The sequence below is a fragment of the Cygnus atratus genome, chromosome 8 (assembly GCF_013377495.2).
Source record: "Cygnus atratus isolate AKBS03 ecotype Queensland, Australia chromosome 8, CAtr_DNAZoo_HiC_assembly, whole genome shotgun sequence".
NCBI lineage: Eukaryota > Metazoa > Chordata > Aves > Anseriformes > Anatidae > Cygnus > Cygnus atratus.
The window spans coordinates 21,277,110-21,297,192 of NC_066369.1; the positions used below are offsets into that span (position 1 = coordinate 21,277,110).

Genomic DNA, 20,083 nt, shown 5'->3' on the forward strand with positions numbered 1-20,083 from the left:
GTCTGGGCTTTGGCTCGCGCTCTTCTGATCTGAAGGCAGTTTCGGAATTCACTGTTCTAATTGTTAGGAATCATCTTCTCATTTCCAGCTTACATTGATTCACGGCCAGTTAATATCCATTTGTTCCTGTGCCAGCACTGTCTTTTATCTCACACAGGTCCTCACCTGGGTATTTGTGCTCCAGTGTATTTGTAGACAGCAATCACCTCCCTCTCAGCCATTTTATGGAAGTCTAAACAAGCTTTTCCAGCATCTTCTTACTAGCCAGACTGTCGCTGCACCTACTGCCTGGCAGTGCTTCTGGTCACGCTGCAGTTCAAATTCCCTCTTCTGAAGGTGGCTGACCAGAAGTGGTGGCACACCTGGTGCTTACCTGGTGAGAATTCCCCATTTGGACAGACCAGAGCTGCACTCGTAACTGTGCTTCAGGTGCTTGCAGCTCACAAAATCCCAAAACTGAAGTAAAGAATTGCACTCATGGTGATTTTCACACCTTTTTAGGTGTACCTTTCCTGCAGCGCTGATGCCTCAACACTGGATTCCAGCAGATTTCATCAGAATGCTCCTAATATTTTTGCTGGTCTGTAAGGAAATTAATTTATCAGAACATTCACAAAGTACCTCAGTAGTAACCTTCTGCGTGTCCTGATATGCTCCCTTTCACCAGGCTCTGCTTTCATCTTGACCTTAACCACTCCTTCCCACATTAAATTCCTGTGCTCACCTCTGCCCCCCCCCACCTACCTACCAAGGTTTCTCGTGTATCAGCTGCTTCTCTGCAGCCTATATAGGGCCAATTACTTAACAGAAAGGTTAGTCAGACATAATAGACTATTTTATCCCACTTTCCATTTCCTGTCCATGTGCTGAGTTACTCTTTAATTGAATACTAACATCAGACTGGCAGGCCTGCAGCTGCCTGGATCACTTTTTCTCCCCTGTTAAGTATAGGGATCAATCTTGTTTGTTCTCTTCGCCTTTTTTTTTTTTTTAACTTGTCCTCCTTTTAATTTGAACCATCAATCTTTTAGTTGATTCTTGGTCCAGCAAAGTGGAAATCTTGCTGTTTTTTTGTCATGAAATGAGAGATCACCATTGGATGCCTTCCCATTCCCTACCAGATACTTTTCAGCCTTGTATCCCACATCTCAGAGCTTTCTCCAAGCATTCCTTCTCTCCTCTGGATCCACCCTTGCTGGCAGGCTTGTCAGGCTCTAACAATGAGCCCCAAATTGCACAGCCCAGCCTCTTCCTGCTGTTGGAATAAATTTCCAGGTCACTGTCTTCTACTCTGAATTAAATTTCTTTCTCCTCTCTCTCAGTCCTGGACTCTAGTTCCCTGTTGCGTCTGCCGTCTCCACCATTATTCCTGTGGGGTATTTGCTCTTTAGCTTTCCCTTGCTTCCTCATCTTCTGTTTGTGCTGTCAGTTCTCCAACACAGCAAATATATTTCTTCATTTTATTTCTCCTCTATTAGTTTTGTTTGTTTGTTTGTTTGTTTGTTTCCTTTTCATGGTCATTTGCTTAATGGGTTGCCCTTGTCTGCATGTCATTTGCACTTCTCATGCTCAGTGGGTGTCTGCAGTTCCTTGCAGTCCCTCTCCCGCGACGTCCCCAGAGCTGCACCAGTTAGGGCAGGAGCTCCAGGAGGTGCAAGGACCCTTGTGCACCAGAGCACCCAGTTACGGCTGGCTGGAGGGATCCAGAGCCCACTCCTAACCCTTGGGGACAGGTCTCCAGCAAGGACTTGGTTAATCTGCTGCATGTTTTGGAGCTCCTGCCTTCTGGCTTCTTTGGGAGCGGGGTAGCATGAGCACACAGAGCAAAGAAAATCCCTCAAAAAATGAGGTTGGTGAGGATGAAGGAGACAAAGCCATAGAGTGACATGGCCTGTCGTGCACAGGCTGATATTCCTGGAGTGTCTGGAGAGAGACTTTTATAAAGGGATAATCTGCTTTAATCTGGAACCCTGCCTGCGTGACTCGCAATACGGGAGAGTGGCTGTTTGCAGCCAGCCGAGCGCGTCACTGGCAGCAGCCAGGAGTGCGAACCAGAGAGGATCGTGTCACACGCATGCAACCACTCCTGCAGCGGGCAAAGCCCTGCGGGTCATTAACTCTTCACCTGCAATTCAAGAAACAACCTGGCTGTCGTGCTCTAGTTCGCAGCAGCATGGGCTGCATACAGCCCGGCTGAGGCACACCGGGCACCGGCTCTGGAGAATTTGGGCTTCTTCCTCCATCGCTTATCTGGGAGAACTGCACACCACTTCCACTGGCTTTAGTGAGGGACTGCTGATCCTTCTCAGCATGGAAGTCCATTCAGGTGGACGTGGGTGTGAGTCTCTGCGCTCTGCCTTTCTGTTTTGCCATCCACCGGTTGTTACCTTCACTCTTGCAGAGCCAGATGTGGCTCTCCTTCTCCTCTTCGCTCCGTCTTGGTGCAAAAAGCAGGTGTGCGCTAATGTAACTTGCTGAAGGTGCAAAGATGGAGGTATTCAGCACAGAGGATTATCAGACTATCAGATGGGAAGGTCTGGAGGAACTAAGCAATAAAATAGGAATGAAGTTCAGTGAGGGGTTATGACCTTAGGGATTAGTAACGACAATTTCGTCTGTATGTGATGAGAGATGCTGGTGCGATTTCTTGGTGAGAGAAACAGCAAAGTCTCTCACCTTTTCTGCTCCTGCCAGTCTGGAAAACTGGCTTAGAGTCACCCTGCAGCTGGGGGGGATAAGTGGGGTGTGAGCCTCTCCAGGCGCTAAGATCAGTCGATGTTCTCCATTAATAGTTTTTCAGTTTTTACTGCAGAGGTAGAAATTCTCAAGATCTTGGCTTTCTGAGAACCTAAAGTATCTTCTAGCTCATGTCTGATTTATACAATACATTTATATTTTCTTATCATTCACTGAATTTATAGCTGTGATTTTTTTTTAATAATCAAAACTTGAATCATGAGTTTCTTGTTGGCAAAAACATTGACATAATTCAACTCAAAAAAATCTAAATGATAATAGATAAGATGAATTCAGTAAAAAGTAAGCACAGGTACTCTTGGCTCTCTATTCTTCAGTGGTCTTTGACACACATAATTAGCAAATTCATGTACCTAATTGGGGATTGAAAAGATGATATCCAGGTCTCACTCCTGCCCTTTTCCTTTTAATCCTGAAAAGCCAGGCGTTGTGCATGCAGTCAATAGAAACCCTGCATGTAAATTGGCTCTGTAATGTGGTTTAACCCTTCTCCCTTTCTCCTGAGGTTGGACCCTAAAGCACTATCAGTCATGTATCATTGCTGCACACTTTCTCTGTAACTCCAAGATGAAAAATGAGAAGTTGATTATGTTGAGAGCCCCAAAAGGAGATGCTCCTACATCACCTGTCTACTACTGAAAAAATAAAACAGGGCTTTCATAGTCACTAAAAGCGGAGACATACGCACTGCTTGGAGCCTGAAAGACCACAAAATGCCATAGTGCCCACTCACGATTTCGACAGCTGCAGATGGGCAGATAGGCCATGCCCAGTGCGCGTGCGTGGCTGCGCTCAGGCTGATACACTGCCTCCTTCCATGGCTGTTATCAACATTAAGTGACTCATCTGTGCAAACCTGCATCTGTTGTTCGTGCTGATTACATCACCCTGGCAGTAAAGGCCCATTACCCCAGCACTGACAGCGCTGCACTCTTCCCTTTGGCCAGAGGAACGAAATACCATCAGCCTTGGAATCCCAAGTGCCTGGAAGCCCCTCAAGCTATCCGGAAACAGCTCACGCCGTTCCTGTAGGCAGCAGACATGAAATGACCCCGCTCAGATCCCAGCTGTAGCACGGCGCTGTAGTTTCCCTTTAAAACATCACCTGGCACAAGGCGTCCTGTGAGACAAAAGCAAAGGTTGTGGGCACTGTGGTGGCTGAGCTCAGGTGCTTTGATGGCAGACTTTCACCCTGCTGTGCTTAATTGCTGAACTTTGCCTGCCGGCCGGGGTGGGCAACATGCATGACTGCGGTTTCCTGCCATGACGAGAACTGTTTATCAGCTGCATAAAAGCCAGCAGCCTCGCTGGCGTGAGCCCTGACGCCCCAGTCGCAGGCTGCCAACATGACTCCAGCAATACGTGACACCCTCTATGGACATGCCAGAAGTCACCGGACCTGCTAAAACACCTTCCTTCTTCTTCCTTGCCAGTGCCAACCTTCACGAGTGTCCACCTGCAGCGCGCCGCAGCAGGAAACTGCGGCAGCTCTGCGAGCTCTGCCCCCGGTAGGAACCTAAAAACGGCCCCGTCGCAGGGAGCTTCCAAAGCTGTCTCACGGGCTCATGGTCAGGAAGAGAGAAAATGCAGGTGATGGGAAAGCCCCAGCTTTGCTCATCCCCAGCATCTCCCTTTCTCTCTGAAGCCATTTCATTTTGTCTCTGCGATTTAGAGCCCGCAGCGGTGGATCGGCTCCAGCAACCCGTCCCAGACTGCCTGGAGCCTGAGAGCTGCTCCTCAAAGCCTGGCAACACCTCCACTCCCAACGGGTGTTTGGGGTTATGGGTAGATGTGGTGACTGCCACCCCTATGCCATGCTCCAGGGCTGCCTTCCCAACGCATGCTGCAGCATCTCCATGGAATGAATGAAACCAGAAGAAAAAACACCTCTCAGGTGCCCTCAGCTGTGCCGGAGCTTTTCCTGGGAAGCCTTTGCCTTTACCTGCAGTGAGCACAGCCTCGTGAGGAGGCTGGCTGGCCCCCCAGGGGTCCTGGGTGCTGCGCCTCGGCCGTGGGGCCGCAGGGCTGCGGGCAGGCGCTGCTGCAAGCTGCCAGGCGTCGGGCTGAGCGCGCTGCTGCTCGCTCTGCGGGGACTAAGCCACAGAAAGGACATTGTCAGAACGGGGGATTGTTCTGGGAGAACAGGCCTCACAAAGAGGGATTGTTTTGCTGTGAAATGAGGCCGTGTTTGAGCTCCGGCCCGGGATGGGCTTTGCCTGCCTGTCCGGGCTGCAGCCTGGTGGGGGTCGCTGCCTGCTCCCCGGTGGCTGCTCTCCTCCCCAGCCCTCCTGGCATCTTCTCTGCTTCTGACGTTCTCCCCCCGTGCAGTCAGCGGCACAGCACATCCCTCAAGACCCACGATGGGAGATGAGGAAAAGCAAATTCAGAAAAAGAGAGCCCATGGCAGGTCCTGGGCTCTTACACCTGCCTGGCAGGTCCCAGGGGCACAGGGACAGAGGAGAGCAGCAGCAGGGCAGCTCCCACCATGAGGGTCTGCAGTGTTTCTCCCAGATAGCTGGCAGCAACCGTCCTCCCTTGAAGGGACAGATATAACCAGGAGGGAAACAGAGATATGCAGTAAACTGCTCCGAGATAGTGGGCAGAGAACGTAGCAGCCTCCTTTTTGCAAATGCTCATCTCTCCAAAAAAGTCTTGCTCCTGGCGAACATCACAGGCTTCCTTGGGTGTCCTCATGCCTGCACGGTATACAGGGACAAACATTGTATACTCGATCTCAGGCAAGACACAGAATACGGGGTACGAAGACGGGAAGGAGAGGGGGCTGCAAGCTCAAAACACGGGTTGGAGCACAGCCACGAGGTCTATTGCTATTTTTTTTGGCATTGCCTAAGCCTGGCAGTAGGCATTGCAGGGACAGGTCTGGGGTCAGACCAGCAACATCCTGGGAACACTGCAGCTTCCGCAAGGAAATAACACCCATCACGCAGCAGTGACGCCCCTTTGGCCCCAAAATTGGCCAGTAAACACTCAATGAAAAAAAAATTCAAAACGACACTGGGGCACAGTCTTTGCTCAGAAGAAACAGAGCTGCCACGCCACAAAGCAGAGCAGGGCCTTAGCACCACCGCTGGTGTGCTGCAGAAGCTGCTGGGACGTGGAGGCAGCAGAGGGAGAAGCCTCACAGCGAACCTGCAAACCAGGGACAGGATCAGAGCAGCAGGGACAAGAGAGCCACTGCAGGAACCAGCTCCTGATCCCCTGACTGTGGAAAGTATGTGTCTCCGCCAGAAAAATACACACAGTAATTTCCTTTCTTAAAAAAAAATAAATAAATAAAATAAAAATAAAAACCACATTGACACACACACAAAAAAAAGACAAACGCTTCTCCTTCCAGGAGGCCAGCCAACAGAATTTGCGTAGGCCTTCGGCATTCCCTCGTGTGCAGGATTGCCCCCAAATGTTTTGCAGAAGGTTTTTATTAATATCTAAGTGCAGGTTTCCACCAAGGCAACATTCGTGGATCCAGCCAGACAGCTACAGTGTCGTAAGGACAATAAACACACTGCGGGGCCACATCAGTCTGAACTATTCTTACGGCACGTATTACAAATATTTCCAAATATCCCACCTCAGGAGCATGCTTTTACCACCACAGCATCTATGTGAGGCACAAAGCGGTAACATTTACCTCCGAGGTAGATGAAGATTTATTGCACTCGGTTGAAAGGCAGAGCTCTGGGGGATTTTCCCAAAGTGCCTGTGTATTCATTTTTAGACACCGGCTGTCACTTAGACAGGACCTGGCTCTCCCGGGGCCACCGAGCTCACGGGGGGCCACATCCCCCACCGAGCTGGGGGGAGAGGAGAGCCCGGCTGGGGTTCCTGCTTCCACCTCTCAGCCATTTTCCCTCAGTTTGTGCATTTGGCTTACGAGCAGTTTTCGAGCTTTTTGCTTTCCAGCTCATTTTGCTGCCGTGACCATGTGTTTGTGCCTCTGTGAGCTGCAGGTGAAGCTGCTTTGAGGGTGATGCAGATGCAAAACTTGGCTCGTTGCGTTTTGGCAGCACACACACCATTGTGTTTCTTCTCAGTGAAAAAGAAGCGCTCAGACTCCCTCAGCCCAGCCACCAGAAACGTTCTCCAGGCCCACAGACACCGGGTCCCTGCCATGGCTTTGGTATGGGGAGTAAAGACCTGCAAAGGCTCCCTTCCCTCGGCCATCCCGCTGGCCGTTTCGGTCACATCTCCGCTCACCTTACGTACCTCACCTTCTCCATAAAAAGATCTGCAGGTTACAAACCAAACAAAAAAAAAGTCTGTGTTTTCTTTTTCAATGAAAACGAGACACCTGCGGGCACATCTCCGCCTGGGGACGGGCCAGGAGAACAAACACGCGGCAGATGTCGGCCGTGCTGCTCAGTGAAAGCGGAGAGGTCACGGGAAGAGGAGGCACCCCGACAAACCTCCCCAAAACCCCTCCAAACCTCCCCAAACCCCTCCAAAGCGGAGGAGCAGCCCAGGGCAGCGGGACAGGCCGCGGGGAACGCGGCACGAGGTGGGAGCGGTGGGACCGGCGTGAGCTGGGCAGGAAGGAAAGGCAATAAATACCCCGGTCCTGCGCCCGGGAGGAAGCCAGATGAAGTGTTCCTGTCAGAAGGGTGAAACACTTTCCACTCTGACAGGAACTCAGGAAGATGTTCAACAGCGGTTACACAAGGCAAATGGTAAAAATACAGAAAGTCCACATACCCTGCATCTCTAAATTTAAACATATATACGTATTCTAAATTAATATATGGATGAATTATTAAAATGCTGACATTCAATGAGACAAGGAGGACTGGAGAAGCTCCAGAGGCCAAGAAAGCTGATGTTATGCCAGCATTTTAGCAAAGTAAACAGGATGGCCTTGTAAACAGGTGTGTCTATTCGACAGTCATTCCATGCACAATAATGACAGAAAAATATGTGATCGTATCAATAAACGCTTAAAGCAGAAAAATATAAATACCAATCATCAGACAGTAAACCTGTCAAGCTAACATGATAATTCTTCTGGCACCGTATAGCCTTAAATCTCCGGGGGAGAGCTGGCTGGGACGGCAGCGCTCAAGGAACAAGCTGCTGACAACCTGGCCGGGCGCGAGGCAGCAGAGGCGATGCTCCCCGGGGAATTGGCACCGACGTGCTTCTATCAGGGAATGCTAAATGGAGTAAAGCTGATGGCCTGGAAGGAAACGAAGCGATGACAGGTAAAGTGTGCCGTCCCGGGAGCCAGGGGCACGGCAGCAACATGGAGCCTTCGGGATCCCCAGGGCAAAAGGTGTCCATCGCCTGCTGCGGGGAGAACGAGTCCCCGAGCACTTGCTGGGGCTGCTGCGGCAGCGGGGCTCAGAGCTTTGCCCTGGCCATGCAGGGCTGTGCTTTTATTCTGATACGGTGGACTGGGAATGGTGAAACCCCGCTGGACTTACAGGCCACAGGGACAGTCAGTGGACCATGTATTTCCAGCATGACTTTGTGGGTGAAAGGCCTGTTCCTGTTCCCTGCTTCCACGTTTGAGCACTGTCAGCGACTGGATGGGGGGTTAAAGTCTGCCTTTGAAATTCCCATTCCCACAGCTAGAATAGCGTGTCCTAGTCCCACGTCCCAGAGGACACAAATGCATAAAAATATTTGGATGAGAGCCAAATGCTGGAAAACAGAAAAAAAAAATGCCTTAAAGCAAAAGGCTCTGGGATCTCCATCAGTTCAGTTTATTGTAAAAAAGGATCAGGAAGGCTCAAGTATAACATCCAGCCTCCTCTCCATGGGGCTAAGAACTCAGGGGCTCACTCCCTGGCCAAGATCCAGCAGCTTGAAGGGAATTAAAGAAATACAGCCTCAACATCAGGTGCAATAAGTCAAGAAAATTAACCTTTGCAACAACCTACCAGCCACTGCAGAGCTGTATCAGTTCAGGATCAACTGTTTTCCTAACAACGATTTACACAAGAACTAATTCAGGGCAGGCTGTGTCATACAGGAAGTTACACTGGCGAGCTTGCCGGCCTCCCCAGCTCTATAATCTACGGAAAAAAAAAAAAAAAACCCTGCCTGTATTTCCCTTACTCCTGTCCAAGTGTGTGAAAGGTCTGGCCTGCCCCACTGGAGGCGTTTTTGGGAGAGCCAGGTTAGCGCGGGTGGCAGGCAGCCACGCTCTGCCCGTGTCCCAGGCTGCCCCAGCCCTGAAATGTTTTAGCTTTATAAGGAAGCCAGGCTGGGGGACAAAGCAAAGCAGCATCCCAGAGCTGAGGCTCTGCGTATGACCACGAGCGCCATGCATCTGGCACGAGTTCCTCTGACATTTTTCCGCCTTCCTTCCCAGCCTAAACAGGGGCGTGGGCTCGAGCAGGGAACAGCCATCCCCGCGGCGCTCAGCCCCTCGCAGGGCACACGCAGCCCGTCATCCAGCTCCCGGCGCTGCCCCAAGCCCTCACACCAGGGCCAGCAGCATGCCCCTGCCTTCCCAGCAGCTCCCTGCAGCAGTCAGCAGCTCCCGAGCGCTGCGCTCGCTGGGGGCAAAACGCAGCCCCATCAGCCTGGCCGGGAGGATGTTGCTGCAGACACGTAGCTGGGCTCGTCTGTAATGGAGCCGCTTTGCTTATCTTTACAAGCTGCGCTTCCAGTTAAATTTTCTACTTCCCAGCGCAGTGCTTTTCAAGCCGTCTGCAGAACCTCAACAACATCGGGCTACTTCTAAGCAGCGACAAAGAATAACTCAGCAAAGCACCTCTTTGAGGAACAGGTTTTAATGCATTAGTGTCCATAACTCCAGTGGACAATGCCCAGGCTCTGCACACCAAAATGGGTTGACAGCTACCCTAGTCACAGTTTTATGGAAGTTTTCATTTTGGGAGAACAGCCTCCACAAATAAGCTGGATCTGATTAGCTCAGAGGCAAGCGGTGCAGGAGCAGCTGCAGGCTGTATCTGCTGAGTGGAGATTTCCTCACCCTTAAGATTGCTGACAGATGCTATTGAGTAAAGCACAGCACGGGCTTTCACCACAAGTCAAAGGGGAAGTCCAGGCAAGAGCAGCAAGAGGCAAGATGGCTCTCTTCTGGATAGTTAGTATGTGCTAACATGCTCTGTAGGCATCTGTCCCCACCCTTAATTCACAGAGGAATCTTCCATTAAGCAGATTATATGTTACAGCTAAAGGGCCGAAATTAGAACAGGGATGGCTTCACAACGTCCGGTTCCGAAGAGAAATGGTCAGATCTCAGGGCCTGGCTAATTCAGAACTTTATAGGAACGCAGAAGCAGGGAATTATGGAAGTGAAATCAGATCCAGCTGGGATTTGCAGCAGCAGCAGAGTGCAAAAGCTCTGTGCTTCTGTTCCTGAAATGCTGCCTTCTTGCTGTGGGTCCTGAAATAGTCATTGCCGGTATTTTGCTTTCCGGGGAACAGTTGTAATGGGTTTACAAAGAACAAGATGTTTACTACTTATGTTTGTACTCTGCTGATTCACTTCATAACAGCTCTTCACACACAAGCCTGCAGCTCCAGCACTCAGCCTCTAAAATTTATTGTTTATTTCAGATCAGAGCTGCTCTATAGCCTCACCCAAAGGGAAATAAGACTACTTGTGACCCAAGAGATGGACGCGTGTCTCACAGTGTGCAGAACAAGGTCTTTATTCAACAACAGGGAGTACAGTTAGGAGCATCTCGAATCAACAGACAGAAACAAGAAGCAGAGTGATCCATGCAGCTCTTCATGTTCTGTATCAAGAAAGGGTAGGTGCACTCCAGGCCAGACCTGAAGAAAATGGGATTGCTACTACAAAAAAAGCTGCTCTGGCTGAACTGAGTACTTGTCTCCAGGAGACATGGCTCCTAGCAGCTCCATACAAGCCACCCAGCACTAAATAAAACCCAGGGAACGGTGCCGTAACTCCCAGCTCCGTGGATATGGTGTATGGATGTGTGAAGGAACTCAGAAGTCCGAAAAGGAATCCGTGTGTGGTAGCTGCAGCAGGAGCAATGTTGGTAACTGCTGTTCCCTGGGTCTGGTTCATGTTGGCTCATCTCTGATACGGATGCATTGAGGCAGATTTGATGTTTGTCTTTATGCCACTCGGCATCTTTCCTAGAAAAAGAAAACAAGCAGTGCAAAATCAGCTATAAGAAAGGATATTTGCTGTCCTGTCAAAGCTTTTCCTTTTCCACCCCAGGCACCACATCAGGCTTATGAGCTACAGCATCTTTCAGCTTCTGACCTAATACGACCACTCTCTCTCATAAATCAGCACTTTTCTCTGCTGAGAAATCTCCTTGGCATCAGGTACCATGTCACCCTACCAATTCTATCCTTGTTCCACCTTAAACAAGCTTTTCTCTTTGTCAGGAGACTTCTACAGGAGTGTGGGACTTCTTCAGTTTGATAGAAGTTGTTACCAACAGCCCTGACATAAGAAACCAAACTGATCCCCACTTCATTTCAGAGAGACAAATGCAACAGGCTGTATCCCCTTCCATGTAGCGTTATTTGTAGTCGGGGCATATATTTGCGTTATTAAACCCCTCTCAGGTCTCTTAATTTCTCTTAACCACAACCAACTCTTGGGCATTATTACTCTTTGCTGACACCAATCACACATGGGATCCTAGCAGCTCAGGATAAGTGTACAGGGCTAGACAAAACTAAGATGATCAGAAAAATAAAAAAGGCAGCACTTCTTCAGAAAGTGCAATGTGTGCTCAAATGAGAACAGAAAAAAAAAAAAAAGATTAATTTCTGAGAATTGAAATTGTAGTGCAGCAGGACAAGAAAAGATTTGGTGAATAACTAGCAAACACAAAAAAGATTATTAACCTTTCTCAAACACATCCAAAGCACATCGTTGCCTGCAATGAGTTGGCAGGTAATCTGACATCACTTTAGTGCTACCTAATAATCAGCAGACAAATACTTTTAGATGTTAGTCCACAAGGAAGAGTGAACAGGACCGCATGGTTCACCCACGTTAGGAAAACTGCGAGTGGTTCTGGTCCTCCCAGTCTTGAAATCATACAGAAAAGGTGCAGGGAAGAGTGACCGAGAATTGTCTGAGATATATTAAAATTTTCACACAAAGACGTATTGAGCAGATTAGGACTCATTAGCTGGGAAAAAATAAAAAATAAAAAAAGACGTACGCAGGGAAGAGAACATGACAGAATTCCAAAAAATGAAAACTAGTATGGAGAAGGTAACTGAGGAATGAATGTGAATTAAAGTGATTATTCACTGTTTTTCAGTACATGGGTAAAGAGGAAGCATCCAATGAAATTATCCGGTAAAAGACTTAAACATAAAAAAGGAAACTCTCTAAAGCAAAACATGCAGTAATGCTGTGGGACTCATTGCCACCAGCCTTGCAGGAGTCAAAACTGTAATTCAGAAAGGAACTGCAGAAATTGATGGCTCTTGGACCCACTGGTCTCAAACCGAACTCTAGCTTAAAATTTGCCTAAAGAACAGCTGCTGGAGGTGCCTGTCAGGATACGCTTTGTTCTTGTACTCTTCCAGGCTCCACTGTGGGCCACTATCAGGACCAGGATAAGGGGATTGACCTTTGGCCAAACAGTACAGCTGCTCTTATCAAATCGGAACTCCCTGGTAACACCGGCTGGACAAGTGCTCGTTACCAGCACATGGAGCTTGATGTGCAGAAGCTGTATAAGGGGGGATGTCTTCCCATCCTGGAGACAGTGTTTGTGGGTATGCAGCCAGAAATCACAGGAGGCTTCTTTGTTTCCAAATTACAGTGGAAATTACTTTCTAGTCTTACATAAATACCCAATTAACTTAGGATTAATATCGTTGCTCAAGTTCATTTCTAAACAACATGGTCATTATGCAGGCAAAAAAACACCAATTAGAATATCCAATATCCAAAATCGCCACTAATATGAACACAAGAATGACAATATAGGGTTAGGCCTGCAAGTCCCCCAAGCCAAACCCATTTCTGACAGAATCTAGCAGGGGACATTTACGGAAGAATACCAGAACAGGGCAAGCCTAGAGTGATACTTCTGCAAAATACGCCCTCAGCTTCCAATATTGTAGCTCAGGGACTTTGAGTCAGAGATGGTGTCTTCAGGATTATTAGCTACTGACCGATTTTTCATCCAGAAATTTACTTTTCCATTCCATATAAACTTTCTATGTCTACCACGCACTTGGGCAATGTGCTCTACGGTGTGATTATCTAGTATTCAGAAAAGTGTCTCTCTTTTGTTCTGAACCTACAAGCTAGGATTCTCATTAGTGCACTTTCATTGATCCTTCTGTTTCATGGGAAATCATGCGTAATCATTCCCCATTCGTTTCCTCTACACAATTTGGGATTTTACAGGCTTTCATGTTTTCTTCCTCCTACTCCCAACCTAACCTCAGTAGCTATTCCCAGGACGAACTACCAGAACTTTCTGAAGTCTTCCTTCCAATGAAAGCTGCTCCAGACCCTTAGCCATTTTATCACTCTTCCCTGATCCTTTTCAATTCTATAACTTTTTTTTGCAGAGAAGAGATCAGAACTGCACATAATATTGCAGATGTGGGTGCCCAATGGAATTATATAATGGCCTAACAATATTCTGTTTCTCTGTTCCTCTCCTAGTAATTCCTTACATTCCGTTTGCATTTTCAGCCCCAGCTGAACATCTACTTAATGTTTTTACAAAACTGTTATATCATGTATTAATTTCCTAAATGCAGGCAACTAAGTTAGAGTCTAGGTACTGGACATGTAAAGACAAATTGCTTTTGCTCATTGTGCTTCACTTTCTATTTAATGTAACCTACTATAATTAAGTGAAGTTACTTTGAATATGAAATCTTTCTGTGGCTCGTTACAGACATCTTTCTTTTTTCCTACCTTAAATAATTCATTACCATCAAACTTTTCTACTTTACTCCCTACCTTCAAATCTAGTTTGACAGCAAAATCCCCAGCATACATCCCTACAAAACCACACTGTGATCTCCCTCCATACTAAAGCCTATGTTCACTAACTCTGTTATTAAACAGGTATTGCAGTGAGTTATGAAGCTGAATGACTGGGATCTACTTCAAGCTCTGAGCCAATTTGAAGCAGGTATTACTCCACTGTTACAACCTGGCTTAAGTTATTAAGGCTAGAAAGGACCCTCTTATTCAGTTATATTTAAAAGGTGGCTGGGGAAGGATCTCTGCACCTGCATTTATCTTTCTTGCTCCCAGCTTTTCAATCACTCTCAGATATGCAGCATATTTACCTGGCTGTCCTGCTTGTGCCATCTGCACTCCTGCCAGCATTGGCTGCTGCTGAGCTGGTGCACCTGACATTGGTACCTGCTGCATGCCCGAAGCCCCTGCAATGATGGCACCAGCTCCTGGTTGCCCTGACTGGACAGATCCCCCAGAGCCAGCGGGTCGCCGGTTTGACAATCCTTTCCCAAAGGCCACAGCTGCTACCAGGGCATTGGTATCTGCAGGGTTGAAAGTCTGCTTGTTCTGCCGTAATCCTGTAGAAAAATAAAGAAAAGATTTTGGAGCATTCTGGCAGTTGAGTCCAAAAACTAGCATAGCTTGTCCTGAATTTACTTTTCTGACAGTTTGCTGTGTGTAACAGAGATCAGCTTCTAACAAGTTGTACGACAAGAGTTCTGGGAGGGCCAAAGAAGCTGCAAAGTCCAAGGACAGTGGTGTTCCAAGAGCTTCTCCACTGGGAGCTGGACGCATGCTGCTCAAAAAAGGTCAGAAGAAGCCAACTCCACTAACTATTTTCCATGCTGAATCCTACAGCAGGTAACAAGCATTAGGTTCTAAATAATCAATGGCAACATCCCTGTTCTGAGGCTCAGCAGCAGCATGGTGCTAACATTCTTACATTCTGTTTTCCACAAACATTTATTTAGACTGTGACAGCGAGTCTCATATTGCCTGCAGTGACCCTATCATACTGGGAGCTCTGAGCTATCTGCTTAGAAAATTTTGGATTCAGCAACACAGGACTCATCATGCGCATCTCTGCAACAGTGCTATCATTTCTCTGTGTGAAGGGAGAAGTGACATAGCAGTGAGTTGCAGGCCATTATTAAGCAGAAGACCTGCCTTCAGCAGCCTCCCCTCATATATACCCACATCATCAATTTTCTAACTGCTGCTTTGCAAAGAATGCACTTCTACATGTATACAACATTCCACCAAAAAAATGTTAGTTTTGGGGAGACGCTAAGGTATGCTTCTACAGCTGCTCCTCCTTTCCATTTCACAGAACTTCCTACTCCTTTCCGTGCACCCACAGGACTCCTTCCCAATGAGGGGACTCCAGGACAGCCACTCTTGCATGTTCCTGAATGTTTTTGTCTGTGCTAACCTGCATTTCCCATGCCTTAGGCTCTCTGCTTTACCTACTTTGCCACCATCTCTCAAGCTTGTTGCTTGGATCCTGCACCCCACTCCCACCTCAGTGCCATACCTCCACTTTCAGATTCCCGCTCCTCCTTACTGATTTTCTCCAGCAGATTTGAGCACATTTTGTTCAGACTTTGGATCTGTTTCTGCAAAAAGGAAACCAACAGTAACTGCCAGGATATTTCCACCACAGTACAAGTCAACAAAGTAAATTAACAATTTTTCTCTTCCCAGGGTCTGTGTAACCAAACATAAATATTTCGTTAGCAAAGCTTAGAGAGCCCAGCTCCAACGCATGCAGGAGGGCAGTATGGGGGTGGGGTAGCCTTCGTCTTTCTTTGGTCTGATGGCACCTCTTGTGAGCAGGCAGTGGGCTGGATACCCTTGTTTTGTGAGACTGAAGGAACCCAAACCTCAGCTAAGGTCACCTGGAGAAATCTCAGGCAGAAAAGGGCATAGTAAAAAAGATAACTGTCAGACAGAAGAGTGAAGGGAACAGAGTTAAATGGCATTTGTGCCCTAGGGCTAAGAGGCAGAAGCATCAAACTCTTTTTCACCTACCTGTGCCACATCGGGGCTAATTCGAGCTGCATCTGTGATCAGTTGCTTTTCCTGCTCCTCCACCTCGGGGTCAGGCTTCGTTCGAAGATGGTCAGGCACTACCTCGTGGCTGAACACGGGCACGCGCCCCTCCGTCTGCCGCTGCAATAGTCGGACAAGCCACGCTCAGGGCCTCCTCCTCCAGCCAAGCACTCAGAGAGCTCAAGACCAGGGCACAGGCCATGGAACAAGGCTGCTTGCATGCTGTGGGGAAACCCTGACTAGGGAGCGTGAGGAAGTTTCAACCATTTGTCTAGGAATTTGTACTGTGTCTGGTCAGAGCAACCCACGGCGGTCTGCAATCCCACCTGCTGCCTGCCAGCGCGGCCACAATCAGTTGCAATGTTTTCTTACTTGAGCAGAGAACAAATATTGCCGGCACACGCCATAGGTTCTGAAACACACCCCGTGTTGGTCAAATAACAATTAGTGCAAACCCAGATGCAGATGTCTAACAGAAACTGCACAGCTACGGCAGAGGAAATCAGGAGATGGCAAGGAGGCCTTCCAGTTGCACAGCAAGACACCATCTCCTTTGTCCCTGACTTTATGAAAATACAGCATTTATGAAGAGCACATCCTGTAAAGTATATCCAGAGCAAGTCTCGGAAGGTGAAAGCCCCCGAGCAAAGCAGCTCCAAGGCAGAACTACTCATCACCTTTTATTTTTTTACACCCAGAGCTGAGGAATGCCAAGCGCAAGGAATAGCAAACTGAAGTGGGTCCATAAGCACATTGTAGTACTCCAATGAGTCCAACACTCATTGGGGAGTTTCTTACCATGATCTCCTCATCGCGGTCTGGAGACAGCACTAAGGGTATGATAACCTGGTTTCGCAGTAGTGGGGTCTTCTCATGCTTCAGCACTTTATTTAAAGTGTTCAGCTGTCCTGAGAGCAATGCAAAGCTGTCCAGAACTGAAGGCCTGGGAAAGCAAATAAAGAAGACAAAGCACGCAAACAGATACCACAGATGGCTTTTATCTGTTCCTCACTCAAACGTCTGGGAAGTGAGGAAATAACATATTTATTTCTCCAATCAGTCTACTCCGGACATTAAGGAGTAAAACCTAGGGCTGAGTGTGCAGATGTGGACAAACCCCGGGCCCTATACACAAAGCTGCAAACAGCCCAGGGACACTACAAGTACCACTGGAAGTGGCAGTTGTTTGGGAATTCAGTAACATACACAGAAGCAACGCTTTTCTTATCACTAACTCTCCCAGTAAAATTCTAAAGCAAGGTCTGAGACACAATTTAGCTCCTAAGCAATACAGCCAGGAGAGACAGTATTTATAGCTTGGCTATCCAGCATAGGGGATAATGAAGGAAAATAATTGATAATCTTGTCAAGGAGGTCCCCCTCAGCTTGTTTTCTCTGGGGAATTCATCACCTCTCTTTCCTTCTGCAACATTAATGCTAACTGCCTGTGACACTTTGCTTCAGTGGCAGCTACTGCCTAAGATGCTGCACAGGTTATTAATCTGCAGATATATCATCCTTATGCTCCATCAGAACGAGAATGCCACCTTGCAAGCCTCTCAAACTGTCTGGTAAAACATGCTGAAGCAGCAAACCACCAGCATAAGAACTCAATTTATTTCAGAGCCAGAGAAAGCCAAAAAGGTCAAGAAATGCAGAAAGAATGATTGCTCATTTCACAGCATATGTGGGTCTTAAAGATATTTTATCCAAGGAGTTTCCATTCACTGCAGATGCAAGCATCTTCACTAGCTCCCTTAAGTGCCTAGCTCCCTGGGTGTTGGCACGACCATTACTGCGTAGTGTGGAACAAATGGATTTCAATTGTTTTTTGGTGGAAGACATTTAGTGGCTCCTCCAGTAGAAATGTGAAAAGCAAATTTAAGCCTACTGACAATAGGCTTGTGGGTTTTAATTATACTCTGTGGTCCTTTGAGCAGAGTCTGGAAGAGTTTCAGCAGTGATCAGGGGTGCCCTGTCTCCGTGAGATGCCTTACCACGTGAGCCGGTCGTACTCATTCTCCAGCTTGTAGATAAAACTGACCAGTGAGTTCTTCAGGTCAGCCACCTGGCTGATGAGCGCCTCCAGGGTCAGCTCCAGCTGCTTCTCCTCTCTCTAAGAAAAGGCAGGAAAGACAGGGATGAGGACAAAGCTTAACACCTCTCCAAGGACCACTGCGATCCACACACATGCATCCATAGTCCAATCTCTCAAGAGAAACTCCTTTGCAGGGGAAGGAAATAGAGACCCTGAAGAAAAAAAAAATACTGTATTTTCACACTGAACATGTCTCCTTGGGAAGAAAACTTAGGCAAGAGGCACGTACCTGTGCCAAGCCCTGGCTAGCAGTCCTTTTTAAGATTTAGATGAGAATGGTGAAGACATTCTCTCTTCCATCTGCTTTTTTACCACATCAGGCAAAGTCATCAAAGTTGGCTCACGCCACCTTTGTGCGCTATTTATGCTAACCCAGCTCAAAGCAGATTAGGATTCTCTGAACCCTTGCTGACAGCAGACGCGGGCACAGTGATGTGTTCACCCAGCACAGCCATCTGCAGAATGAGTATCTATCAGGTCTGGGGCCTAAAGATTCCAGTTTCTACCCTTAACCTCACTTTTTACTTTCTTCATGCCCTAGTGCCACTACCGGCTGCTAAAAAACTGGGAATTCCTATGTGACTTGTCCCTTACCAGCTGTGGGAAGCAGTGAGGTGACAGACCGTACGTAGCTGGACACGTGCGAAGATCACCTCCTGCCTTTTGCTCTGGACTACGCCGCTTAAATAACCTTTCTCTCTGGATGAGGGGGTGTCTGGTGATCTGTTGCCACAGACACCACGTCATATCTTTGACTCTTGCAAAAACCTTCTAAAACCTTATCTATTCTTACTTATTCATACAACAGAATTGCACAAAACGTAATTAAAGTCCCAGCCCTAATGAACTGCTAATGTAAGTCAGGCACTGTACAATAATCCATGAAGAGGGTGGGACAAAGCAATCAAATAATGGAAAGGGAATGCCGATTGGGAAAGCAGATGGGGTGACTCAGGCTGCTTGCATGCTTGCTGTTGGGTTAGTCGTTGTACTGTTTAAACAAACTCAACTAGCATGAGCTTCATGGGAGAGACTTTTAAGTATCTTGCACGTTCACGAGAACACAAAGCTATTCTACTTAATTTATAGTCTAGCTAGACTATAAAGGCTTTATTTTTATTTAGAAACTGCTGATCAGACTTCACTTAGCCATCTCAGAAGAAACGGCTGAGTCAATTTTGTTAAAATCCACTCCCTGTTCACGGAGCGGATTCATGGAGCAGACTGGGGGTGTTACACCTCAGGAGCGCAGCACTACAACTCTTCTCCATCTTATGACGGGGCCCATCAGTTCTTGGCTGAACTGAAGAAATGAGTCTACAACTGCTCCCGTGCACTGTGTGCACTGTGTCTGTGCGAGCAGACTAACCACACACTGCACTATGAGTTGGGCCAGGAGCCAGCGTTTTACTGGCTCCTGGCCTTTTCAGCACAGATGTACACATCCAAGACAGTTCACCTGGTCTCATCCCTGGAGGTCTTTAAGAGACGTTTAGATGTAGAGCTCAGTGATATGGTTTAGCGGAGGACTTGTTAGTGTTAGGTCAGAGGTTGGACTCGGTGATCTTGGAGGCCTCTTCCAACCTAGGTGATTCTGCGGCTCCGTGATCACCGGTGCTTATCCCAGCAGCTCTCAGGAGGGTGAATTAAATCCCACCGCACACATCGCTCTGCGGCACCTGCGGGACCCCGGCCTCCTCCTTTTGCAGGCTCTCTCCAAAGCCCTTGGGATCTGGGTGCGACGGACTTCAGGGACCTCGCCACCACCGTGCCCTCGTCCCGGGGCTGTGAAGGTGCCGCTCGGGGAGGGGCTGCTCGGGGCCCTGCCGGCGCGGCGGGACGGGAGCTGGAGCTGGGACCCGGCGCGGGTAAGCGAAACGCGCCGCGTGTGGCAAAACAAAGGGGGGAAAACGGCCGGGACCCGCGCGCGGCGCCGCTCCGCGAGCTGACACAACACAGCGGGCCGAGCCTCGAGGGAGTGCGAACGGCAGCGGGGCTTGCGGCTACGGCTGCCCTCCGCCTCCCGTCCCCGTCGCCGTCCCCTCTCCCACCCCAGCTCCCCCCGTCCCCGTCCCGTCCCCGCCGGCCCCGGGCCCTCACCTGCATGGCGGCGCGGGCCGGTTGCTAGGGGAGCGCCGCGCTTCCGGGTCATGGCGGAAGGCGGCGGGGCCGGGGAGCGGGGGGCCGGGCCGCCGGGCGGACATGGCGGCCGCCGAGAGGGCCGAGGGCGAGGTGAGAGGGGCGGGGGGCGA

General features: G+C 48.6%; 2 protein-coding genes across 2 annotated transcripts in view; one reads left to right on the plus strand and one right to left on the minus strand.

Moving 5' to 3' along the window:
* Positions 1-10,379: 10,379 nt before the first annotated feature.
* Positions 10,380-20,002, minus strand: MED8 (mediator complex subunit 8). Its single transcript, XM_035537899.2, has 7 exons — positions 19,932-20,002; positions 17,731-17,849; positions 16,532-16,676; positions 15,713-15,853; positions 15,216-15,297; positions 14,011-14,259; positions 10,380-10,854 (listed from the first exon to the last, which is right to left on the minus strand). Exons 1-7 carry the CDS (start codon positions 19,935-19,937, stop codon positions 10,790-10,792), a joined length of 807 nt encoding a protein of 268 aa, XP_035393792.1. The 5' UTR covers positions 19,938-20,002; the 3' UTR covers positions 10,380-10,789.
* SZT2 (SZT2 subunit of KICSTOR complex) overlaps positions 20,002-20,083 on the plus strand; it is a 56,761-nt gene continuing 56,679 nt past the window's right edge. Inside the window, exon 1 of the mRNA XM_035537898.2 lies at positions 20,002-20,063. Coding sequence (XP_035393791.1) covers positions 20,034-20,063 — 30 coding nt within the window. The 5' untranslated portion in view covers positions 20,002-20,033. The remainder of the gene's footprint in view (positions 20,064-20,083) is intronic.

Bases quoted from the DNA above. Each gene is read 5' to 3' on its own strand.
- MED8 (XM_035537899.2), bottom strand. The intron at 15,854-16,531 runs GTAAGAAACTCC...CGACTATTGCAG, and splicing joins ACCGCGATGAGGAGATCATG to CGGCAGACGGAGGGGCGCGT. The intron at 15,298-15,712 runs GTAGGTGAAAAA...TCCTTTTTGCAG, and splicing joins TTAGCCCCGATGTGGCACAG to AAACAGATCCAAAGTCTGAA.